Raw genomic sequence first — 26900 nt, 5'->3', positions numbered from 1 at the left:
TAACTACAGATTTTAGTTCATGTGGAATTCAGTGTTATTTGCCAAATTCAGTAACTGAAAACATTCTATGAAAATAGATATAACCGTGTCCCTTCAAACAGCACAAACTCTATGAGCGCTACACTGAAGTCATGTTACCTGATCAGTTCAATACCCCAAAGATATTTTAATGTGTAGTTCTAGCAGCATATTGTCACGGAACAAATGATCTTTGAAGAGCATTGTGAAAATATCTGCACCAGCTTACAGCAGCGGGCACAAAGGGCAGTGGAGACATCTTTCCCTCGGATTGAGACCTTCAGATCCGAACACGTTGCTTCCTGGTGTTCTAGTGTCATCGCCAGAACGGCCTCACCCGAGACAGTGTATTTCGCAAACGCCGGCCTCTCTGCGGGCTCCGTTTGCATCGTTCTTCAATGCTGGAAACCATCTGCACTTCAATACTGGGGCATCTGTGACTTTATCTCCCCACGAAGAAGACGCTTTCCTCCCATGTGCTCCTGGAACAGCGAATTCTCACCAAACCTCGGCTCCGTGATTTCTGCTTACGCATCCGGGCCCCACCACCATCTCGCTCACGTGTTTCTCCGGTCCCTCAGGCTCCAAATTCGCCTCCCGAAGCGAAACTTGCCCTAGCGAGATTCTTCACCCCTTGAACGGCCGCAGCCGCCCCTTCCATGTGCATTTCCGCACCTGCCATTCCAGTCTGGCTTTCGCTCTTCCCCCGACTGTCCTTTCTCTCCCTCACTCAGGACACAACTTCTAAGCGCCATCTTCAAGGTGGAGGACTTCTTGCTTCTGGAAATATCATTTTGGAAACACCTCGATTACTATGCACTTTTGCTTTAAAAAATTCTTTCTCAATTCCTTTCAGCTTCTTGCCTTTTCCTGTTTCATCTCTAAACATTGGAGTTCTCCTGCTCTTAGAGGTGGATTCTATTCTCTTTTTCTTTCGACACAGTCTCCCTGGGCAATCTCAGTTATTCCCAGGGCAAAAATACCTTTAAAACATCAGGTCACAATCTTCTATTATACTTTTAATAAAAATTCAAACACTTGTATATGTCCTATATATTCTGAATGCTCATGAAGCATGCAGATACATGTAACATAAGTTTATACCACATTCACACGTCACACAAAGCTGCATGTATCAATGGATAGATCCTTCCAGTATGTCAGATCTCAATTTAAATGTTCTCTCTCAGCATAGCCTACTCTAATATAGTTGTTCTGTATTGTCCCAAATTAATTTTCCCCTTTGTCCTTACTCCAAGCTGCACATAGGGACATTCTTTCTCCTTCTTCATTGTGTGTTTCCATCATCTATCTGTAGGCTTCAGTAGGGTAAATCTATGACTATTTAACCACCTTTATACACTCAGCACTTAGGAGAAAATTTGACCTGTAGTAGGCATTTGGTACATATTTCCTGCAAGAGGGTATGCACACAAGGTGGGTGTGATGTTGCACGCCTATAATCCCAGCACTCAAGAGACTGAGGCAGGAGGGTTTGCTGTGAGTTCAAGGCCAGCTTGGGCTACACAGTGAGTTCAAAACCATCCTGAACTACATAAGGAGACCTTGTCTCAAAAAAAAGAATGTATACATGTGTGAATGAATTTATCCTTTTCTCACAGTTTATTTCAGAATAAAAGGGTTTTTTTTGTCTCCTATTGAGATAATGTTTGGGAAATTTTTTCATGGGAATTGTGATAACTAAATATCATTTCACACAGGTATCATTAGTCAGTTATTACTGCAAAATTATTCTCAGGACTAGAGATTCAATTCAGTAGGATAGCACTTGCCTGCCATATACAAGGTCCTTAGTTTGATCCGAGGCACGATAAAAATTATGTTCATAATTAATAATCTGATAAGCATATAGATAATGACAACATTAATTCCAAAGAAACATCACAACTCCAAAAAAGAAGCAACCTGAGAAAAATAGATCACCTTAATGTTGGCTTGGTTTTTCCACTGCTCTGTATATTTTGCCAGGGTTATGAAATTTTCATTATAAGACAAAACAACATGGTGATCTTTTTGAGGCACTATAATTTTGTCATCAAGCATTTAGATAATTGTTTCTTTTTTTCCTTAAATTCTTTTATTGGTACATTTTAGGTATACAATACATTTACATTTATCTTTGGGTGCTTGTACCTGTACATGATGTATCTTGGTTCTTATTTTTTCCCTATTACCTGTGCTCCCTTCACCCCTAAACCCTTCCCTATTTGCATACTTTGTTTCCATTTTTTTCCTTTTCTCATAATTTTTCCTTTCCATTCTTTCCTTTCCCCAGAAAACTATTTCTTAGGAATCATCCTCCCATGGAGTAAAGAGAGAATGAATGCCCGTGATGTTTTTCTATAGGTCCAGTAAAGGGCAACATAAAGTACATCCAAGTGTGTCTTGTGTGCGCTCAGAATTGACAAGTTTGATTGTGTTGGTTGATGGAGCCATCCATTTCAGTTTGGGAGGACTCACCCATATGCTTAGTCCCTGAATAATTCAGGCCCACAAAAACCATTTTTGGGAACGTTACCTTCTCAGATGTTTCCTAAAGTGTTCCTATTATAAATACTAGGGACAGCTTCACTCAACTTCCATCCTCCCTCCTCCCAGGTGGAGAAATGGGAATGTTTAAAACTTGTGCCTTGCAGGCTCCTTGCAGAGAGAGCTCATTCTGCAGAAGTGAAATTCCACCAGTTAGGTGCACCTGCACGAAACTGTCGAGGAGAAATGGCTTGGCAAGCCACAGGAATGATTGCTCAAGTGAAGATGTCAGTGCGTTGCTGAGGTTGGCCTCCACATTTCATGTCTTGCCGTTGTGGGTATTAAGGGCCAGCTTTGACGAATGGAGCTGTTTCCTGACCTATTGCTGACTAACCCAGTGGCACCGTCTTGGTTTCATTCTTCCCATCCTACCCACACTTTCCCAGGTACCCAGCTCTCTGTAGACTTTCCTCCCTGTATTAACTAGAGTGACTGTTGTGTCTAGCACCGAAGTCCAGCACAAACAGAGAGATGTTTTCAAGGTTTTACTTCCTTTGTTGGTTGCTTTTTTTCATGGTTCGAAATGTATCTTATAACATGTACTTCATAACAAAAATGTCCTAGTGATTTTCTAATTTCTCACAATGTTTCTAAGAGGCAGGATTTTTACATATATGCTAAACAAGATATTATTAAAATTAACCCTCATGTACCAATGACTCAGTTTCATCTGTTATTAATCCTGCGCTAATGACTTTGTATCCTATAATATCCCAAGCACATTTCTAACACAGATTATTAATTCAGTATGGTTCTTAGGTTCCATTCCATAAAGGGCTTTCATCAGTGAACAAGATTAAAGCTTTAGTTTTTTTTTGTAGTCAACACTAAATGTAAAAATATAAATAAATATATGGAGTATATAGTCCTGTAAATCATATGAATGTTAATGTAAATATAATAAAATATCATAATAAAACATGTATTAAATGAGCTCCTAGGAAAATATTCTGTCATGTAAATTTGCTACTATTTGGGGGAACAGTGATGATATCATGTTTTTATATCATATGCTTTACCATGTTTCTTTGACTATTTTAGGAAGAAATGACACATGTGCTCAGGCTCCTTAAGATTTTAAGTTAAAACTCAATTTCTCTCATTATCTCTCTAAATTTTTATTACTCTCCGAATAAGCTTCAGTCTGGCCATTTTTAAACTGTATTGCTGTCACATGGAAATATAGAGAATGATTGTAGTTTAACAAGAAACTGGTTAGAAGCCAATTCTCTCTTTCTCTCCCTCCCTGTTTCTTTCACAAACACACACAAATGTTGAGCATTTCCAGATACATTACTGAATAACAGATTTCCATCAGGAAGCTGAACTGATTTGCAGTGCCAATGATACTTTATGTAATACGAGAAACTAGAGACATTTATAGCTAAATGGATGCACATTGAAGTGATGCTCTTAAGTGAAATAAATAGGACACACGTGTAAATATGGAATAGTTTCTCTAGTGTGAGAAACTGAAAGTGTAAATAAGGACTAAAAGGTATAATAGATAATGTGAAATAGGAAGAAAAGGGGCAAAGGGGAAGGAAGTGGGAGGGGTAGGGGGAAGGAAAGAAGGGAATAGGATTAATACGAGAAAATGAAAAATGGAAACAAAGTCTTTGTAGATAGGGAGGGATGGAGGGATTGAAGGGAGGGCGGAGGAAAGGGGAAAAATAAGAACCAAAAGAGAGTATGTAAAGGCGCAGATTACCAATGATGAATGTCATTACACTGTATACCTAATAAAATTAACAATATAAAAAAAGGGAGCGTGACAGGCCGGCAAACCCAAAGCCGGCTTGAGAGGACAGTTTCCTTCAGCATCCCGGTTGGGCAGCCCTCCTTCCAGGAGCGGGGAGGCCCTGCCGCCTGCTCCCGAGCCCGCAAGGGCTGCGTGGCCGCCTCACCTGCACTCACCTCTGGGGCAGCAGGGTCCCAGCCGCAGGTGGACAGGACGGCTGCCCGCCTTCGGCTCTCCCCACCTCCCTGCGCACAGCCCAGCTCCGCCTTCCCCACCAGCTCTAAACAAACCCAAACAACAGCTACACGCGCGCACAGCCGCTGACTTTAGTCAGAATGAAATGTTTCTGATTTTGTACTTGCACACACATGACAACTATTTTGCAGATTACGATTTAAAAGTTTCTTCCGCCAATCCTTCAGCAGCACCAGGGGCCCAGGAGGGAGCACCTTGGCCATGTTTGCCTCCCAGGTTGGGTCTGTCAGAGACCCCCCTCAGCACAGCAAGCAGGCTCTCAGTACCACAGGGTCAGAACTGTGTCTTCCCTTTCATAGGGTGAGATTCATACTTCACCAGAAAAATAAAGAAAACTTTAGAATAAAATTCATGAATATTCAACACTACAATAGGCAGACGCTACAAGAATGCACCTTTAATAATGGAAATGGAGATGGAAAGTAATTAGCAATCAACTCCTAGGCCTACAGAACACCTGGCTGTCTCTTTCTGCTCATTTTATGAGCCACACAATCGTGCAACTCAGTATTTCATACATTTTCCTCATTTGTAGCATGACTTTGACAAAGGCTTGCATTCCTGTTTGCTACTTGCTAAGAATAATCTTTACTTGGTTTGCCACCCCATGGTCACTGTTCCTGGAGTCTTTCTCCAGCACCTTCACCGACATGAGCTATTACTCCCCAGGAGGGAAAGGCTTTTACCGATCTCCTCCATGCCAGTCTGCTGCCCACAGACAATGCCTCCTCTGAAACTGTCTTCATCAAAGCTCACCTACTGCCTCATTTCTGAGGTATGAATTTCCGTTTACTGTTCCACAAAGATGATCTGGAAATTTCAAGTTGTTAATAGCTGAAAGGAAATAGTTTTTACCCTGTACACACAGGGCTTTGCATTTCAAAGGAGGAACATTCATTCATACCTCAAAGGAATGGAATGCCTCTAATTGGAGAGTCTTAATCATCACTGACACATTGGAGCAAAACACTTAGGATAGGAGTACTTGTCACCAAACCATGACATTGGAGATGACAATTTTTCCATGTAGGTTTAAGTCTTTACATGAATAGAAGCCAATATTCATGCCTGCATGAGAATCAAAACAAAACTAAATTTAAAGCAACAAGCTAAGCTTTTAAATGAGTTAAATAGCCCAGTTTCTTAATGGGGTGCATTATTCTCTCTCAGCTTCTCGTCTTTCGAAAGCCACATTGTTACATCATGGAGTTCTTGTCATTTCTTGGTGTCTTAACCAAGATGACCTTTACCTTGACCTGCCTTTGCTTAGGGTGTTCCTTCTGTGGAACTTGATATTGTAAATTGTTTCTCTACTCCTCTGAGATGTAGATCTTTTTAAAAAACCGCTTCCAGTTTTGCAGAACAAGAATGGGTTTCTCAAAGTTCTGAGAGCCCCCCTTTTGGGCTGTAATCTTCAAGGAGAGATGCCGCTCTCCCCACTGTCTGTGGGAGGTTAGGAGCCTAACATTTTAGATACCTAGCTCCAGCTTGTAAAATCAGGTCTTCTCACTGGATACACAGGGAAGAACGTTTCATTTTCCTTCTACTAAAACACCATGCAAACAAGGGTGGCCCATCACACACTAGTCCAGCCCGACACTCTCTCCCACATTTAGTTTCAGCAGATTTGAGTCAGACTGACTCTGAGTCCTCTAGTTGACTGCAAGAACCTGCATAACGTCTCCCTCTGACATTGTGTAATACTTTTTTGGTTTTCACGTTTGGAAGTTCTATCTTTTTACTTTGACAGTTTACACATTGCAGATTTACATAACTATCCACTTTGTATAAGATGCCTGAAGATTTTTCACGAAACAAACATCTTGAACATCATCTAAAGCAACAAAACCAATACCTTTTTTTTCCACATCTGTGGTAGCTTCCTTCTCACTTTTCTTTTTAGCATCTTCTTTGTCTGCTGGTAAAAAATGAAAGTGATAAGCCTCTAACTTCTCACTGCTTACATACTTTAGGATGTGCGTGACTGACACTAAGACAGCCAATTCATATTGTACAGAAGAATCCCAAGTCAGACCTGTAAGTCTTCTCAAACAGGAGCAAGCTCGCACCCTCTGAACAAACCAGCAGCCTAGGTGTGCTTTCGCTCCAGGAAGGAACCAATTTTTGCGAAGGGAAATGAATCTTTCAGAAAAGTGGAAACATTAAATGGCATTATTAATTGTGATAGAAGTCAATTGATTTTCTAAAGTAGATTAAAAGGAATATGGCGAATGTCCAAAGCTCCCAGGTTACTGGAAGTGCAGTGGAAGCACTGATAAGCTCTGAAGGCCTAGGGACCTCAGGCAGGCTGTGTGAAAACGACCAGTTTTTGTTTTTTTTTTTAAAAGCGATACAGTAAGCCAGTCTCACATTTTCTTCTCGCTGCATAAAATAATTGGCCTTTTTATTAAACAGAATTAATTAGTGAACTTTATATTCATTTATATTGCCAAGAGAGATGGTGAATTAAGGAGAACCGAGAAGCCATGCCTAAGGAAGTAAAAGTTAAACAGACATGCATAATTAAAAACGTCAAATGCAGCTTTATTTGGAATATTTAGAAAATTCAATACTGTTTGTCAAGAATGACAATCAGGGCCAGGGATGTAGCTCACTGGTTCCACCGCCTGCCTCGCAAGTGCAAGGTCCTGAGTTCGATCCCTGGTACCAAATTAAAAAAAAAAATAATGACAATCAAATTCCTATGAGAATTTTTTCCCTAGAAAACAAGACCCTTGCCAGTAGCACAGTGGCTACTCGTTGATTCATGGGTTACATGGCTTTTAAATCCTTTACCTTTCTTTTTTGTTTCAGAAGTAACTTTCTTCTCTTCTTTCTTCTCACCTTCTTTCTCTAGAGAAAAAATGTAAAAAATTTTTTAGAGAAAATTTAGTACAAAAGGCAAGGCAAGGTTGGAATGAAGGATTGTTGTGTCCAATTCAGCCTCCAGATGGCTTTCTGACTTTCAGCACGGGTCTGTACCTCACCAGGCAGTATTTTCCCAGTTTGTAAAATGACAGTACCTTCCTCAAAGCTAGCTCATGTCCACCAGGCTCTCAAACTGTGCCTGGCTCACCGTAAATACATAAAACTGCAGGCTGCTAATGTTCACAGATCACGAGCTAAGCTACCTGAGAAGGTTGTTTAGTGCCTAATGTAGGATATCGATGTATAGAATAAAGTATAATTTCTTAGGAAAGATACTTCACATAAGCTGAAAGACTTTGTTTTCATATGTCCCATTTCATTAGAAAAATGTATGAAACTATGTTTTGATTTTGCTGTCTTTCCAGTCTGCTTCTTGTCCACAGGCACCCACAGCCTGGTGACATTTGTCTGGCCATGTGTCGGGGACATAACTTCCACTGCCCTTTCTGAGTGTTGTATCAAGGAGGGTGCTCAGTCTTTGCACTTAGGGTCTGTACTAAGTCTGGATGTCACGTAGAGCCATGCAGCACCCTAAAACTTGCAGAAGATCCCCGTTTCAGAAATCTGAAGCCACCCGGTGTCCGGGGCAAAGGAGGAACTTCAATCATAAGACAGCCAGACATCCGTGGACATTTTGGTGGTGAGCATAGTTATTTTGAATAACAGTGACATTGCGCTTGGACAGAGTGGTTGGAATGGAATGTTAGGTGATTCTAGCCCTGGAAGCAGAAATAAGTGGGATTAATGCTGGATACCAACCTCCTTCCTCCATTAGTAGTGTTATTTACCCTATATTTGAGATGTCTTTCTCTTTGACATTTTTCATTTGTCTGTCACGTCAGGTATTGCTGTATTAAAAGACTTCCATTGCCCTAAACTATGATAAGATTGTTACTATGCTGAAAAAATTCGATGTGCAGCTCTAAGATGAATGCTTAAGTTGTCTACTAATGACTGCATGTGATTAAATATAGGAATTAATTCACTCCCTTAGGTATAGAGCTTTTTTACCTACAAGATCAAAGACAGCATTTCTTTTGGTGTTAGAAGTATAATTTATACGGAGCCCCTTTTCACAACGTCTGGAGATAATCTAGTGCTGCGGGAGAAATACAGTCACACTTCGTCTAAATGTGTCTATGGTGCATTGTTGCAGCTCTTCCAATCAGAAGTAGCAAGCCAAGAATTCAATTTTCTCTCATTCCAGAGTTAGAAGTAAACCAGTTGAAATCCACTTTGCCTTTTTCTAAAAGTTTAGGGGTTTAAATTATGCATATCATGTTTAAAATTCTGAATAAAGATACTTTTAAGCATCATTATATTCAAATTTTACGTAGCAGGGCATTTTCCATCGTATCTAAATAAATGCATAGGCCAAGTAATAGGCATATTCTAAATATTGCCATCTGATATCATGAATCAAGAAAGCGGTTCATTAAATTACTTTACAGAGTAAATTGAATTACAGATTAATTACAAATATTTCCAAGCAAATGTCAATACCATAATCACAATAAGATCACAATTCAGTATCAAATTTCTATATTTCATAATATAGATGAATAAACATTACATTTCAAAATTGTGCCAATTAGTTAATCTTACACCGAACTTCAGAGTGAAAGTAGATATCTGAGGTCAAAAGGTGAAAGACACCCTTTCCAGTTTTCATAAAGAGAAAGCTCATGTGGAATAAATTCTACTCTTTAAATTAGTATAGCTGGGATTTCACTGTGGTGATCCAGCACTCTCGCCATGGTGCAGACTGAATTAATGCCTCCATTATACACCCTGCCCATGATTATAGCCATACATTGTGAGAGTCATGAATAAGAGCAGAAGTTCACAAAAAGCAGGTATAAATAATGTCCTTTAATAACATTTTTATGAATTAGACTTTTAAGCTGTCATTACTTGATTCATGGTGAGTTTCATTTAAAACATCAACTTCTGAAGATTCTGCATCTCTTCAAGCACTGTTGCCTGTGTTCCATAGGTGACTTGGCAGCAGTGGAATTAAATTTTTCATTTGTAAAAGACCTATCTATTTAATGATAACCTACTGGGGTACGAAAGTACCCCATGCTCCTTTCCTGGGAACTCTCCTTCACGTCAAGCCTTCTCCCTCAGTGGTCAATTGTTCTCTTCCCTTCCCACAGGGGCACACACACACCTCTCCTCCAATTTGTTTGCTTATGTTTGCAGCAGCTGGAGAAAACTCAGAGCACTTAACATCACTGGTGTTCAGAGGGTAGCAGTTAACCACGTCTGTGGGATGTGAATGTCTCAGCACATTGCCTTTCTCTGGCAAGTGTCACAAGCCCTGAAATTCCGGCTCCGTCAGGTGTCAGGCTGAGATCACAGGAAACCCGGCCGAGAGAGAGATCCTCTCAACAATGTGAAGCTTTGAGCCCACAAATATGTTATTAGCTTCTGCATAAATTAACATCCGATGAAAGAAAAGTTAAACGACTTACTTTTTACTTTCTAAGCCTTCACAATGAGCTTTTCTCTTCCTTTTCAATGTTGTTATGTCATCACAAAGCCAGAAGACACACAATAGTTAATTATAGTTGTGAAATTTTCTAAGATGTGAGTTCCTAGCAAAGTGAGGAAACAAATGCATTGTTTCGGTTTTGTTCCTCCCCTTTTTGCCTTTTTGTTAGTGTGGCAATTACCCAAATTCTTCTAGTCCCTTGAGTGTTTTGCTTCTCTCTCTGGCCAGCCTAGAGGACCTCTGGTTCCAGTAGGAATTGCTCTGGTGCAGGCAGTAGGACTTGCTCCTTCCCTAAGCTCGCATTCCAACCTCCCTGTCTGCCCCCTTGTTTCTCCAAAGTGACAGACTTTGGTCCGGAGCCCGCTCACAGGATGACCACGGAGGATTTCGTGCAAGCAGACACATTTGATCACAGGAGGGACTGTTAGAATCTCCCACTGTACTCTACAGAGGAGTGTGGGGCCTGGAGAAAATACGCGTGCTTGCCTGGAGACATTGGTCTAACTCTGTCCCCGCTCCTGTCTGTATGTGTGACACTGGGCAATTTGCCGTGACATGCCAGATTGCATGTTTCTCATCTGAAAAGTGGCACTAATAAAACCTAACTTGCTGACATCATGAGGAATGGAGACCTGTGTGCTAAATTACCTGGGACTCAGTGGATGTTCAAAATACAATGATAGAAATGGCCACTTTCACCAAATTTTGCAAATAACAAAAAGCTGACCACATACCATCTTTAATACTTTTTCTAGGCACTACATTATTTGATTTCCTTGGGTAAATGCAAATTAATTCTTATTTCTCTATATCCAGAGTCACTGCATGTATTTTTTAATGGACAAACTTCAGGAAAATTGTACTCATGTAGAAATAAACATATTTTGATAGGCATTGTGCTACAATGGAGGCAAAGCAGATTTCAGCCTGAGTTTTGTTATAGTGAATAGCTATTGCCTTATGTAACTATAACAAATAATAGATCTCCTGTCTCCAACCATAAAAGGTAGAGGAAATGAGTACAATATATTTCAGTGCCTATTCACCTCTTCATTCCTCTTTTTGCCAAATGAAATATGCATTATCTTGCATTTATTACCTCATATGCATGTGTGTGTATAACGTCCTGTGGTTGCAAGCCTTACTAAAAAATGAAACGTTTTATAAGATTAGAGAAAGAAGGTGGGAGGCAACATTTCTTTTGCTATGGTGAATGAATCAGAGGTCAATCATTCTTAATGAGTAATAATGGAAAGATTCTTTACATGGTGGGAGACCACTGGACCAACTGGAGAGCAAAATTTTTCAGCAGAGTAAAAGTACCCTCCAAGACCTAGAATTCAGAGCCTGCGATACATACAGAGAAAGTTTCATAGAGAGAGCTTCAAAGCGTCTCCAGAACAGCTGTTGCTGATCGTGTCAGGGTCTGGTCTTGTAGAATATTGCTGTTTGTGGTGTGAATCTCTTGTTTCCTGAGGACTAACACACGGATGCTGGCAGGTTTTCTATAGCGAAGTCGTGTGATTCTGAGTGACAGTTTCGGTGGGACTTTGGCTGGGTAGCAATAAATGTCCGATTGGACTAATGGATCTTGTGATCATTGTCCCATGGCCTTTTGTGATCACATTGTAAAGAAGAATGCTAAGAGCAGGGGAAGAATTCAGTAAAAATACTGCCCCCCCCCCAATCCCTCTGGTTTTATTTGGGACTCTTGAAGTCATGAAACATTACAGGCAGCAGCAGGCTGAGGCGACCTGGCTCTGCACTGTAGTTAGAGTGCTGTGAGCACAGTGCTCTCCAGGATGAGAATGTTGCTAGAGTGACCTGGCATGACTAAGGTGGCCCTCACACCTTGAATCTACTTTCTTTGCCTTGATAGTTTTTCAGTGATAGCTGAATTCATTCTTAGAATATAGTTCTTATCCTTAGCTGTTAACAACAAAGAGCAACAAACCAGCAATTCTGTCACACCTTTCAGTGATCTCTCAGAGTTTTAGACACACGTTAGTCACTTAGGTCGACAAACATCTATTTAGCTTTAGTCAAACCACTTGCAATGGCCTGGGATTTTAAAAAGATTCCTCTTTCCAGGAACTCCCGATGTGACAATGAGGACTTTAAGAGGCCAGGGTGGGATGTGTTGGGACCAAGCAAAGGCCAACACAGGAGGGCTGTGTGAGAGGCCACCACAGAGCGAGGCTAGGCTGGTGTGGGGAGTGTAGTGAGTGCACTGAGTGTGCTAAGTGTCACACCAATGCCGGCTGTAGAAAATGAACTCCACAGGAACAGCTCATGTCTCCCACACACCTGCGGGGAACTCTTAACGATATACTCATTCAGGAAGGAAATGGCCCAAAGGATCCCCCATCTTACTGGGGGATCCTTATTGGTTTAAATCCAAACCTGCTTATGGTCCCATACTACCTTCCTTCTTTGAACTTGAAAATGATTGTGATGAAGGTATCTCAATTAATTACTTATTTTTGAAGGTCTAAGCAAGTTTCAAGATGCCTCAGTTTTGGTTAGAACACAATAATTTTAAGATAATGGGAAATTATCCTTATAGAATAAAGCACGTGACCTTACACTAATATACACTTATTCCTCGGGTAAAAGTCTACACATCTATAACTTGAGATAAATGGGCTGAAGAATGGTGAATAATTTGGTGTACTCGACATAACATGTAAATGACAGACTGAGGATTCTAACCTATGGATGACCACAGCTGTGTTCTCTCCGCTGCAAGCTGGAAAATGAACCTGTAGGTAGAACTCTATCAAGAACTTGCAAGTTGAGCCAAGGGTGGAAAAGTAGTGCCAACTTCTACCTTGTTCTTTGCAAACTTAGATTTCAGCTCTCACAGGGAAAATTACTTGTCCTAGTAACAATTTTGTTTTTGCTTCTGAATTTGGTACTCAAAAAGGAATGCAAGGAGAAAGATAATTACATATATTTTAAATTGCAAAAATGCTTCTGTGTGAATTAAATTTAATATTACAAGCGTATGAGGTAGACTTCTCCTGAATCTTTTAAAAATGGTAAGAGCTTTTTGGATGTGTGCTTGCCTTAATCTTGGATGGGTGTTGCTTAGGAAGATGAACCTCTGTATAGAAATGAGAAGCCAACTCCGACTTGGAGAGAGAATGGATTTTGCTCTTCGCTCAGGCCTTTTACCTTACAGCAAGCAAATGCCCAATTAAAGTTTATCTGTTTTGCACTCAGACAAGAAACTCCTCCACAGGCACTGGGCTCTGGACAGCTCAATAAAAAGCAGTCATTGCTGCTTTGCTCTTTCTTGATACTGTCTTTTGGAGTTCCGTGAAATTTCTTTGAACACTTCTAAATTTTGATGACTACTTACTCAAGGCCTCTATGAATTTTTACAATGTGTTTTTCTACAAGGGTAAAGAAAACATAAAGACAGGATTCTCTTCTAATAGGTTTTCATTTTCAATATTCGTAAAAGATTCCTTTCCCCATATTTTATCTATATACCTTTTGTACATTTGTATGTAACTGCAAATGGATTTTGAAAGTACTTCATTACATTTAAAATGTCAAGAATGCCTAGAAACATTACAAAACTGAGCGTTTCCTTCTTATGACTAAATTATTGGTATTCAGAGAAAAAGTTGGTTACATAAATCAAAGTCAAAGTGGACTTTAAAGCACCATTTCAAAGACATTGGCCTTTTATAGCAGAACCTGGAGAAGTTTGGACTTGACATATTAAACAAATTAGGAAGGCTCAGTACTTATTTATAAATATGATTTGACTTTAAAATTACCAAAAATTTTTGGTATGTTGGGGATAGTTAAAAGTTAGAGGTCCTTCAGTTTTTAAGCATGTACCTAATGGATATTGATTCTCAAAATGAAAACAAGTGTCCAGGCTAAAAATTCATATTTTCAAGTGTAATAGTTTTAATATGGTACATTCAGGTTCCATGTTAACTGATGAGCTACATAAACTTTGTCATCTCTCATAGATTATACAAATTAGTAGTATATTTCTTTGCCTTTGCTTTCCTAATAAGGTCTATTTTAGTTATTGAAACGTTTTCATTCAAAGGCCTCATGCAGTTGGAGCAAAAATCCCTTTATTTGTTGGGTGAAGAATTGCCAGGATTCTTTACTCCATTGCTCAGAAACACGGGTGGTCTCAAAGACCCAGCCACTTTTCTCGTTGGTTACAGGGAAGAGGAGTGATACCATTGGCAACAAACTTGCATAACAGGGAGAAAATTTATATTCAGTAGTTACAAATAGCACATAGATGTGTTCTGAAAAACATGGGTACTTGTACATAACAGGAGCTGCAGAAGGGACCCTTCTTTCTTACAAAATAATTTGTGAGGAAAATTTGCTAGTACAGCAGGTTCTAATTTGTGGAGGGTTTTTGTTGTTTGTTTGTTTATTTGTTTTTAAGAGTAGGAAGAATTTATTGAAAGAAAGCTTCTAAGAGAGACAGAAGGGGGCCTGGAAAGTGCTTTACCTCAGGTTCCAATTGAATTCCAAACTGAGAATGCTACTAAAAGGTCAAAACTTAAGTGTTCAAGAATTTCATCTCTAACTGACTCTTAGGTCTTTTAGAGGACAGAATTCAGGAAAAAAATCTGGTTCTTCTTACAAGCATAAATGTTATGAACCAGCCATTAAGCAGAATGCTGGCTCTGATTTTACTGTGTTTCTTCTGCCTGCGGTGCCTCTCCTTGATCCCCAGAGTAAAGAGCCCTACTCAGGGACTGTCAAAACCAGCAGAGGACTGAGTGGTATTCCCATGTGTAGAGGGACCACGTTTCCCTTGTGTATCCATCAGCTGACTGCACTTTGGCCTCACTTCCTAGGATAAACATGGAGTGCATATGTCTCTTTGACAAACCATTTCATGTCTTTTGGAGAGATACCCAGCAGGAAGATTACTGAGTCATTGGTACTTCTAGTTTATGTTTGTTTTGGTGAACATCCACACTATTTCCCATATATTCTCACCAACCTGAGGGTTTTCTTTCCTTCACATCCTTATCAGCAGTTGCTATCATTTGTCTTTTTGATAAGATCCATTCTTACTGGAATGAAGTAATATCTCCTTGTGCTTTACATTTGCATTTCTCTGATGATTAGTGATACTAATAATTGTTATATACCTATAAGTCATGTGCATGTCATCTTTTTAGAAATGCTTACTTCTATTACTCCTTTTAAAATCAGAGCTTACTTCTGCTATTGATTTTTGGAGGTTCCTTGTATATGCAAGATATTATCCCTTGTCATGTAGTTTGCAAATATTTTCTCCCATTTCGTAGGTTGTTCACTGTTGTTTTTTTCCTTTTTTCTATAGAAGCTTTTTAATTTGATGTAATCCCACCTTTCTGTGTTTGCTTTTGTTTCCTGAGCTTTCTATGTCTTGCCCCTAGAATCCTTGCCCCTTCCAGATTCTGTTCTTAGTTGAGCTTCCCAAACCATTCTTTTTTTTTCTTTTTTGTACCGGAACTGGAACTCAGGACCTTGCACTTGTCAGGCAGGTGTGGCACCACTGAGCTAAAACCCCAGCCCCGAACCATTTTTATAACAGCTACTGCCCTAAAACTCTTCTTTCTTCCAAAATACCCCAAGAAAAACTTACTTCAGCCCATTCTGTACCTCTTATTTCTTTATTTTAACCTCTTTTCTAATCATACTGATCCTGTGTTTTCTGCTGGGAATTAGCCCTGGCCCATTAAAATTTGAACCAGTGTAACTTTTAGGTACCTTCCAAGTTTTCTGCTCACCCTGCCCATCTTGAGAACACAAATACTCTAGAGCTGACCAGGCCAATCCAGAATATTCCTTAGAAGCAAGAATGGAGTAGAAAAGTTGTGACTACTTAGGTTAATATTTGTGAATCTATTACCCATGTAAATAATAATGTTTTTGAAATTATTTTTATTTTTATAAGTTATTGGAAGACAAAAGTTAAATAAAATATGTAGTTCAATTAAAAGTGTTATACTAATGTTAATTCTTTTATTTTGAAACATTAACCAAGGTTTCATAAGATGTTAACCTTGCTGAAAAGTATACAAAAATTCTGTGCTTTGCCTTTACACCTCTGCTATAAATATAAAACCACTGCAAATAAAAATCTATAAAGGACAGAACCACAATAGAGAAAGGATTTTGTCTCAGAAATAACAATTCATTCTTATTTGAATTTTATTTGGTGGTCTTGATTAGCCCACAGCAAAAAAATAGAAATAAAAACATAATAAATGTATTGCTATATAGGAGAAATAATGAATGAGATAAAGAAACAAAGCATGATAAAAATTTGGAGGTGGAATAGATCTTTGAGATCATCTGTTGCAAAATATCACCTTCTCAATGGGGAAGGCCAGAAACTGCATGGTTAAGGAGACTAATATGAGCCCTGCCCTTGGGACTTTAATCCAGCTTCTCAGGCACCTCATGTATATGTGACAGAGTGAAAATGTGGAGCCAGGAGTAGGTTTTGATGTTTTTCTAACGGACAAATCTAACCTGCTTATCTTTGTTCTATCAGTTGCTGGAACATTTGAACTGTTGGACTTTCTTCTCTTTCGTATTTTTGCATGCTTGGTTTTTTCAGTGTGATCTCTGATGATGTTTGAAGTGGTTATCTTTATGCATCAGTTTGGTGAGGCTATGGAAAGAGTTATTTGGTCAAAGATGGATGTAGATATTCCCTTGACAGTATTTTTTAGGTCTGATTGACATTTATTTTAGTGAACCTTGAGTGGGGAGGGCTGTCTTTCATGATGTGTGAAGACCTTAGTCAATCAAATTAAGCCTTTAGAGAAAAGACTGCTGTCCCCCAAAGGAATTCTGCTTCCATGCTCCCAAGACTCAAAACTACAGCATTAGCTCTCCCCTCGCTTCCCACCTGCTTATGTGCCCTGTGGATTTTGGAATTGCCAGTCCCCAAAGTTCCATGAGCCAACCCTTGCAAATAAATAGATCTCTCCCAATAAGGAGGTTGATTGCGTTTCTCTGGAAAAGCTTGACTAAACCAATGTGTTCCCACATTCTCCTTCTTAGGTACATTCTGCGTAGTGAACAGACTCACATTCTGGTTGATTCACTGTTTAAGTGTGTTTGGAAGAACTTTTTCTATAAGTGCTCCCAAGGTTACTGTTTACTTTAGTGGGGGAAATGTTATTGATATTAGGAATGGAATTGTTTTTGCGATTCAAAAGAAAATAGGTATCAGTGGGGTTTTTAACAAGAGCAGAATGTTTAAATCCAGGATTTCTTGGATCCTTTGATATATACATGTGTGTTGTGAATGTTCAAGAAAGGTAAAATGACATATTTTGCCAAAGTAATTTGCCGTGACAATTTTTTTCTACCAAGAATGTCATAGGTCTAGAGTTCCTCATTACATACTTCGGGATATGCCGTGGCAGAGCTGGGAATAGGACGCTAGTGTCCGTGTCTCCCCCTCCATACGCTCCATACACCTCCTCCACAGTGTTCAGGTGCCTGTCAGAGGTGATCACAGATGTGAGTCCAGCTCAAATCTCCCCCAGTGTGTGGGATTTTCCATTTTCTCTCCAGGCTTTGTCTCTACTATGATGCTCACGGATTGCATTGCCTGACTCCCAAGCGCTTTGCACTGGGTTTCTTTTGACCTGTGAGTACAGTGTCATGTGAAAATAGAGCAGGAAAAAGGGAGAGAACCAGGCTTCCTCTCTGCTGCCCTGAGAGCACCTCACACGCGATTTGACAGAGCGTTGGTGGGTGCGACACAGCACTCACCATCCATTTGGACATCTCTTTCCTAATGTCACAAGACTTTCTGGGACTGTGGATGACACCATCTCCATTGCCTGCCTCATCAAGTATAGGGCTGAGAAGAGTTTCCTGCTCAGTATAACCCTGGGGTATTGCTCCATAACCCTACTAAAACCTTTATTAATATTTCATCTTCCAAACTCTCTTAATCACACATTTGAGCATTCCAAAGACCCTGATATGTACGGCAAGCCCAAAATTAAACTCATTATTATCTCTTCAAATTTGCCCTTGTTCTTAATGACATTCATTTACCCGGGTCAGATAAGAACTTTAGCAATTATGCTGGGCCCTAAACACTTAATTGCCATTCTAAGATAATGGAAATGGACTGTGACTTGTTAGCAGACACCTGGCTTCCAAGTGCAATTACGCCATTTTTAGATCTGTGTTATCTTGGGCAATTTACTTGATTTCTCTGTTCTGTCTGTAAAATGATTACATCATATTCACTGTTTGGAATTGTTTTGAAGGTAAATGTGGTTGTTTATAACAAAAGTAGCATAATTTTCCCCATGAGTAGTAGCCTCTTACATTTGTTTTATCTTTTAATCTTTCTAGCCCACAATTTCTAACATGAAAATGGAATCAGCAGCACTCTCTGTTTAATGGCATAAGCTGCTCACAATATGTGAGGAGGTGTAGAAGCTTTAGCTGTGAGTACAATGTCTTTCAGGATATGGTCCCAGTCCTGTACAAAAATAATATTAGAGTTTCCAGTATAGTGACCAATGTCATAATGCAATTAACTCATTATCTTCTGTAGATATTAATAAAATTACCATAAATTAATGGTTTATTCTGTATAAGAAATTACCTGACATAAAAACCATAATGATAATAACAGCAGAGTGCCTAATTGAGCTAGCTGTTGATGAGTTAAGTTGCTATATGCATTATTTCATTTAGCTCCCTTAGCAACTTTCTGAGTTAAGTAGGTACTAAAAGTAGTTTGTTTTATATAATTTATCCAAATCTATAACTAAAGGTCAGTTTGACTAAAAAGCACCAAAAGATGTTTTTATTTCATCACAAAACAAAAAAATATTATATTGGCATAAAATTCAATAAAACCTATGTGTCACAGAGTTAATGGAATAAGAACTAAGGCCAAATTTCTATTTTATTATTTTATGTTTTTGACTTCTCAGGATATATCTCACTGAAGAGCTAAGGTGATAAAGTTGGCTTAATGGAATTGTAAATAAAACATTACTAGTTCCTGTAGAACATTGTCCTCTGATGCACTCTATGGTAAAAATTTATCTTATATTAAATTTTGTATGATGCTCCTTTCTCCTCTATATCTACATAAATCCAACTAACTTACTTTTTATGACCCAATACTGGTCTTTGTGGTTTCACTCCACAGCCTTGCCTCATACATATCTCATCTTCCCCCTAAGTTTTACAACTTTTATGATCTGTACAACTCACTTTTGTATTTCAATAAAAGTGCTTCATAATATTTCTCACTTTCTGAACAAATTCAACATCTCTATTGAAGCAACAACCCTCCTTTACGACTCTGCCATACTATTTACACATAAGCAAAGCATAGAGGTTTTACTTTGTTATTAAGGTAGTTCATTACCAACATCCTCAAAAATGCAAGGGGCAAATAAAAAGGCAGAGAGGGGCTTTAGGGACAATTTAAGCCCAGTACCCAAGTTTATAAGCGAAGGCATGGAAATCTTAAGTCAATTGATTAGTAAAGATTAGTCAACTGATTAGTGTAAAACTTAACTTTTTCCTTCCACTTCTATGTTTCTGTCACTTTTTATAAATCTGCACAAAATACCTGACAGCCATAACTTAAAGGAGGAAGAGTTTATTTTGGCTCACAGTTTCAAGGGATTCAGTCCATGGTCAACTCATGGTGACAGGGCATGGTAGAGCAGACCTGCTCACTTCATGGTGGCTGGAAGGCAGAGCTCAGGGAATGAGCACTAGCCAGCTACAGACACCCCCCGTCCAGAGCCTCTCCAGTAATGTCCACCTCCAACTGGGCCTCACCACTAACCACACAGTCAGCTATGGCCATCAGAGGATCGAGTCACTGGTAAGTATAGAGCCACATGATCCACTCACCTCTCCAGGAGTTTCTCAATCCAGTCACTAGACAATTGAGATGAATTTGTACAGGACGATTTTATAAAATAATTTTTCTGCCTTTCTTGGTGATTGGGGCATGAGTAACATGGATTGAGATTGTCTATTTAATTACTGAAGATTGTATGACAGCAAAAAAGAGCTGATCTTTCCTAAGCAATATAGTTCTTGGAGTGGGAGGTTAGTGAAACTGCTGGCCAACATTTGGTGATGAAATGACACTCATACTAAAGGGTAAAGACCTTATAATGTTAATACTGTGAAATACTATTTGATTGGGGGAAACACCCCACAGAGCCCTGCTGCATTTGTATAATAAATGGGTCACAACCACATGTATCTTTGAATTTCTGGGCTTTTCATCCTTGGTGAGAACATCTAAAGGCTATGATAATTAATTCTGTATCAAAATTTAAGAATTTTTGAAATACTATGAGAATTAGTATTATATTTGTTTGGTCCATTCCTAAGTTAATTCTCCTCAAGCTAGTCTAGAATTAAATATAAATTGACAGCAGTGATGAAAATAATTCCTTGAAGTGATTAAGTAAGATCTATTTAAAGCTACTATAGCCAATTTTCCCTAAGCAAATATACTGTAAAAATAGACCAGGGGTCAAAGGAAACAAGTAATTTATATGTAGTCTTTTTATACTTAAATATTCAAAACAATGAAAAATTCATAATCACTTTCAAAGCATGTTACAGGAAAGAACAGTGAAAATCAAGGTCTATATGACCTCAGGGCACTAATAAATGTTCTGACATAAGAAGTACAGTGGTATTTCCCAGAATAATATGCATATGGTAAGAAAGTCAATTTTTAAACTTCTATGAATGCACAAAGAAGAATTTCAAAGGCATTACAGACGTATAGAGTGCTGATACCCACACAAGGCCCATAAAGTTTTAGATTTCTACTGATAAAGTTCTACATTATTTCCAAACTCTTATAGACAAACAATAACATGTACATTGTAAAAAACATTAAAATTAAAATATGTTTAAATTCCTGCAGTTCAATTCGTGTTCTTCAAATCCAGTAATGTACTTCAATGCTACTTTTAGGCTTCTCCATTTTACATAAAACCATTTTCTTTCAACTTAATCCTAAGGAAGTTCCAGACCAAAATAGTGCATCAAGAGGACTGGCATAATCAGCTTCACTAAAAACAGCTTGATTAATACTAAATATGTCCCAGTTCCTAATCAATTATGCTAATGGCATCAGAGGCGGCACATCTGCCAGCCCCGACAAAGTCCTTGGTCTCAGCCTCACCCGATGACCTGGACTCCTTGCAGGCTGCTCAAGCTCCCAGCCTCTGCACTCTGCAAGCAGACAGAATTAACAAAAGACTTGTCCTCTTGAAACACCATCTTTCTATTCACTTAGGCATGGCGCTGAATTCTAGGGTGAACTGTCAGATGAAATCGCTCCTTAAATATAACACCACAACCTAAGCACCCCACTCAACAAATGACACCTCCTTTTCCGGGTGACAGATTAACAGACAAAACATTTGCTGCTTGGTGGTTTATGAACCTCTGTGTGCTCTGAGATAAATTGGAGGCAAATATTTGAATACTCTGACTATCAAAGTCTGCCTCAGGTTAGAGACTCTGAGCCCCGTGATTTATGTCCATCTTGCTAGAGTCTGATGAAACTTACAGTGACAGGATGTTATTTACTGCCTTTCCCTCACACTGTGAACATGTGGGTGGGGAGATAGTCACCTGACAATTTCAGGTCGAATTATTTCCAGTCACATGAGCTATTAAAGCCCAAATGTCAAAAGGACTATAGCTTGTACATTTCCCTCTCCACTTCTTTTCCTTTTTTGGACTGAGTTCTGTTAGATTTGTTCTAACCTACTTGCTTAATCATTAGGTAAATGACATGTGATAGTAGCCATTCATGACATTAATAAGAGTTTTGCTGTTACCTTCAGTATACACTTGGTTAAATTTGAGACTAGTTAAGATTTTTAAAAAATTTAACTCATCAATTCAAAGTACATACAAAGATGATAAAGCTGAGAGCATAGGCTGTTTAAAGACAAATGACAGATATGAAAATGAAGTCATTTGTAGCTCAGAGAGAAATGTTTAAATGTTTGACTGTATGAGATAAATATTTAAACAGGTTTAACAATCTAATGTTGAAATTTACAAGTTACCGAGCCCTATAGAATAACTGTGTCCCCACTACAAATCTATATGCTGAAGTGCTGACTGCCCACATGACCCTCCACATGACCCTCTGTTTGACTGCATGGGAGACAGAGCCCTGAAGGAGCAAGTAAGGTCCAAAGGGGTCGAGGGTGGAACTCTGGTCCCATGGAACTGGCACTCTTCTAACAAGATCCCCAGGGCTTGGCTTGCTCTCCATCAAGTGAGGAACAGTAAGATGGCAGCACGGCAGAAAGTGTCCTTCAGGACCTGACCAAGCTGGCACCCTGACTTTGGACTTCCAGCCTCCACAGCCTTGAAAAACACATGCCATTGTTCAAGCCACCTGGTCTGTGTAAGCTCTCTGATCACTCAAGATGACTCAGCGGCTGGTCAGGAATCTAAGAAATCACACATCAAGAGGAAGTTGACTTCACGCAATTATCACACACAGGAACAGTATCTGCAGCCAAGAGAGCGAATGGTGAAGTGGAGCCATGGGCATGGATGGAGACCTTGGAAAGTCCGCTCTACCCAAGGGCTTCACGCTGACAAATAAATAAGCAAAAGACCGGTGTGGGCAAATAAATGCACTGTGGATCGGAGGAGATGAGAGACAAAAGGTCCGCACCTTGGGCTACTTCTAAGCTATTCTGTAAATATTCAAAAAGCAATGTCTTTGGATTCTGAGCAAGACGCTCATGAACTTAACCCTAAATCACACTGCCAGGTCACCAGACAAAAACGCGCTTTTTGCGGCTGATAGTAATACAGTACTGTCTCACAATGCCATGGGATATTTATTTAAAATTCCACAACTGATAAATAATCCAAGTTGTGTGAGTGGCCAGACCAAAATAGTTTACATACTGTAATAGGTTGCTATAATTTAGAAGTAAAATACGACTTTCTCCTCAGACCTAGAAGGGACTGTGAGCTGGGGACAACCTCTGTTTATATTCTTGGCTTTATTGTTGTGAACTGGGTCGGGGCATGGGAGAAAATGTTTACTAATCTCTAAATCCCCATGCTTTAGACAGTGTCTGTGCTGTAGCTTCGATCTGAAATGTCCTTTGAGGTCTCAGGGTTTGGAAGGTGACTGGGTCATGGGAGGACCACACTCATCAGTGAGCTGGCTGTGGAAGAGTTCATAGATGACGGTGGAGCATGGCCAGAGGAGGCAGGTCACTGAGAGCTTGAGCAGAAGAGGACATTCTTGTCCCTGGACCTCCCGCCCCCCACTTCCTGGCTGTCCTAGGATCAGCTTTTCTCCATCATCCACTCCCACCATGCACTTCTGCTGACATTGGACTGAGTCCACGGGAAACTGGGAGCCAAATGAGCCTCTCCTCTTTCATGCTGTGGGTGCTGGGTATTTTGTTCCAGTAATGAGAAAGTGACTCAGACAGTCTGACATGATCCCATGGATACGATCTAAGTAATAGTTGAAGGAGTGAATGAATAAGATTTAAAGAAATGACTTCAAATTTCCATGGAACTGATCATCATTACATTTACTTCACTTTACTTTTCTGTTCTTGAAAGATCATATTTTGAAGAAGTATTTAGCAGTAGTACCATCTGCTACTAATTGTACACAAGCACTTATAAACTGTATATGTGCATGAATTATATTATGCACGCATTCATCTATTCATACTCACAGGTCAGTGGTACTCATATATGGTACTACAGAGGACAAAACTTGTGATCACTAAATGTAAGTAACTTCTCAAATGTAGAATGTTTGTAAAAGGTGAGATTGGACTCAAATCTGGCAAGTTCAGTACCCGTCTTCAGATAAAAAATTGACTAAATTGTGGTAAAATTGCAAGAGTTCCAAGGCATATTCTGTGTGTTAGTCTCTATATTTTCTGGATTGAATTCCAGGGCGGTGAGCCAGCCATCCTTCTAGAAGCTGAATGTCACCAATATCAAATCTTAAGGGGAAATTTTTTCCCTTTTCTAAAAAGGAGCAAATTAGAACTTCAGGAAATGTAAATTGTATTTCACATGTAACAGTGCTATGCAAAAGATACTGTGTTTTACATCTTTTGTTACTATTTTGTCGCGTTCTGCATTCTAATTGTCTACAGTAGAAATCTATGGCAAGAAAAATACTCACCTTCAAGAGCAGGTGGGGCGTGAGCGGGTCTGGGAGCCTGCAGTGTGAGTGCTGGAGAGGCCGGGGCCGGGCTCTGTCCTGTGCAGGGGACAAAAGAGCAGATGAGCAAGTTCAAAACGCACAGCAGAAACGCCCCCCCCCCCCCCCCCCCGCAGGCGTAACTCAATCCTGAGTACAAACTGGTAACTCTGGGCAGTAGGAGAGCTGTTATTAGCTGAGATCTTTAAGATGACATCGCCACAGATTCAAGTTATCTTTAGAGCTGTTTGTGAAATACATTATTTTCCATAGACGCATATTACGTCAAGCACCTCTGCTGGATTTATTAATGGAAAGTCTGCACGTGATCAGATAAAGCAAGTTACTTTCAATATGCACTTTAAATTACGGACACCAAAATCACAGACACTGAGAGGAACCCTAATGTACTGAAAAATCATCATTTTTTTCATTTAACAAAAAAATTCTCAAATGATGCAGTAAGGCAATAAAAGAAAGTTAAAATTCACAGGCCTTTTGATAGCGAACAGGTACATTTTCTCCTGCCAGAACAAATGACCTGTAGTTAAGTAAACAATGAGCCAAAGGGAAAATATATTCAGTTTTATAGAACCTTGGAAGTTTCCCTTGAGTCTCAGGTTTATTATCAACTGTAGAAAAAAAGAAAGAAAGAAAAACCTGGAAACGCTTCTGAGTACTTCTTATCCCAAGTGACATTTTTAATTAACCAGTACCAATCGGGCCCCACTGTAAACGTGAACCATCATGTGAACTCCCATGAAATCCTCGAGAAATGTTTTATCATTAATTTTCATTTCCCGAATTCCTGCTGGGTTTTTTTTTTTTTAATCCGGGAATCCACGTGTGCATGTGTACCTTTAAAAACCTCCTGACAGCTAGATATTATCAAATGTCAGCAGAGCTGCCTTACTGGAAGTTGCCTTTTTTAGAATTCTTGAAAAATTCTTCAAAACTGATTCTTGCAGCCAAATTATGGTTTAGCGAGAGGAGCAATCAGCATCTCGCACACCCCTCTCTCCCGGTCGGGCCTCCTGTCAAGTACGCTTAGGCTTTGCTGCTTGTAGGATTTCTTCTAACTGCTGGCCCCACAGTGAGTCACAGGCGTGCAGAAAGCGAAGCGCATCACGAGGCCATGGAGAGAAATAGAAATCCGCACCATGATTGTTTTTCCTCATGGGCGCAAAGACTTGGCACGAACGTTCCAGACAAGGACTAAGCAAGGGAAGGCTGGGGACACCCGGAAGAAGCCTATGCGCCTGACCTTTCTAAGGAGCATCTCCAAGTACAGCGTGTGTAGGTGACCCCACAGCTGCGGGCACCGAATCACTGAATCTTTGCAAGATATCTGAGTGCAGCTGGCGTTCTCGGGATAGTTTTGCGAGCCCGGGAGGCCAGGGCCGGGCCATTCTGCGGCTCAGAAGGGAACTGAATCTGCAGGGAGGCCCCAGCCCTGCTCCTCTCTCGCAGCCTGGGATCCGTGAAGGAAGGGACGGAGTGGAGGGGTCGTCCCCAGTGTCCACCTCCTCTGTGTCCCAAGAGATGTTTTGAAACACGTGTCTAAAGTGGGCTTTTGGAGATGGGAACATGGATAAAGGGGAGGAGGCAGGGCAGGGGGCAAAGGGCCGAAATGATCAAAATGCGTTGTGCACGGATAGGAAACCAAGCTCCCAGAATGAACCTGACTCTTACGCTTTGGAAACATAGTGTCATGCAGCTTTTAAAACCTAGAGAGAATCGACATTTAAGAAAGAGTGAATCAAACGATGCAGTCTTTAAATACAAGAGATCACGAATACAGATCAATTCTTTTTAAACACCAAGGCTTTCAAAAATGTCTTCAAGCACATTGGTGCCTGTTGAAGGCAAACTGATTTCTACCCTGTCACATACTTTTTTGAGTAGCAGCAGATGTATAACCATAATCTGGTATACCCTTGACGAGCCCTTCTGAAATTCCTTGCAAAATATAGAGGAGTTCCTAGGGATTAGACATAATTTTCACTATGAAATACTTTTAAATTTACTTGAAGGGGTTATAAAGTAATCATTTTAAGCAAAGCTTTATCGAGACCTTCTATATCAGTCCTGAAGAACCATGAAACCATTAATATATGATGGGAAAATTGTGGCGACATATAAAGAATAGTGCTGCTTTAATAAACTTGACTATATTTTCTTACCAAAGTCATATCTTCCCACTTTATATTTTGTCATAGATTTACAAATGCCTTGTATGAACTTGTGTGAACAATTTAGGATAAGGATTCCTAATGATTTCACATCTTGTATTTTCAACCCAACCCTGCTTTCAGGAAGTTCCCACTATATTGGTTAAAACAGACTTAGAGACTTAGATCATTATAGAACAGTGTGATGACAGCAAGGAATATATGAAGGGTGAATATTGTAGAGAAATTCCTGGAGGAGATTAAATACCTAAAGGAGCAGGACATATTGGTCACGCCTATAAATCCAGCACTCTGGGAAGCTGAGTCAGGAGGATTGCCAGTTTGAGCTGGGTCTAGTTTATGGATTATTTAGCAATTTAGAGAAATCCTGTACCAAAATTTAAAAGGGGAGTGGGAACTGGTGATGTAGATTAGTGCAAAGGCCCTGAGTTCAATCCTCAGTTCTACAAAAAAATCAAACAAACAAAAAAGAAAGCCGAA

General features: G+C 39.7%; 1 protein-coding gene and 1 long non-coding RNA gene across 19 annotated transcripts in view; one reads left to right on the top strand and one right to left on the bottom strand.

The window, feature by feature from the left end:
• Trdn (triadin) overlaps positions 1–26900 on the bottom strand; it is a 335361-nt gene that overhangs the window by 172012 nt on the left and 136449 nt on the right. For 14 of the 17 annotated variants that reach the window (XM_087190174.1, XM_087190177.1, XM_087190171.1 and 11 more), the window contains 3 exons: positions 24211–24288; positions 7361–7417; positions 6420–6482 (listed from right to left, as the gene is read on the bottom strand). In XM_087190174.1, coding sequence (XP_087046300.1) covers positions 6420–6482; positions 7361–7417; positions 24211–24288 — 198 coding nt within the window. The remainder of the gene's footprint in view (positions 1–6419; positions 6483–7360; positions 7418–24210; positions 24289–26900) is intronic. The other 3 variants (XM_087190170.1, XM_087190173.1, XM_087190176.1) reach the window with 1 other exon arrangement.
• The window catches only part of LOC106010666 (uncharacterized), a 48903-nt gene continuing 29920 nt past the window's right edge, over positions 7918–26900 (top strand). The window contains exon 1 of one of the 2 annotated variants that reach the window (XR_015442568.1): positions 7918–8132. This is a non-coding gene — a long non-coding RNA (uncharacterized LOC106010666). The remainder of the gene's footprint in view (positions 8133–26900) is intronic. The other variant, XR_002387966.2, reaches the window with a different exon arrangement.

The sequence above is a fragment of the Heterocephalus glaber genome, unplaced genomic scaffold, assembly GCF_053883595.1.
Source record: "Heterocephalus glaber isolate CG9 unplaced genomic scaffold, H.glaber_assembly_v1.0 deba00001550, whole genome shotgun sequence".
Taxonomy (NCBI): Eukaryota; Metazoa; Chordata; class Mammalia; order Rodentia; family Bathyergidae; genus Heterocephalus; species Heterocephalus glaber.
Note: the sequence above shows the minus strand (reverse complement) of the source record. Positions and strands in the feature narration are given on the sequence as shown.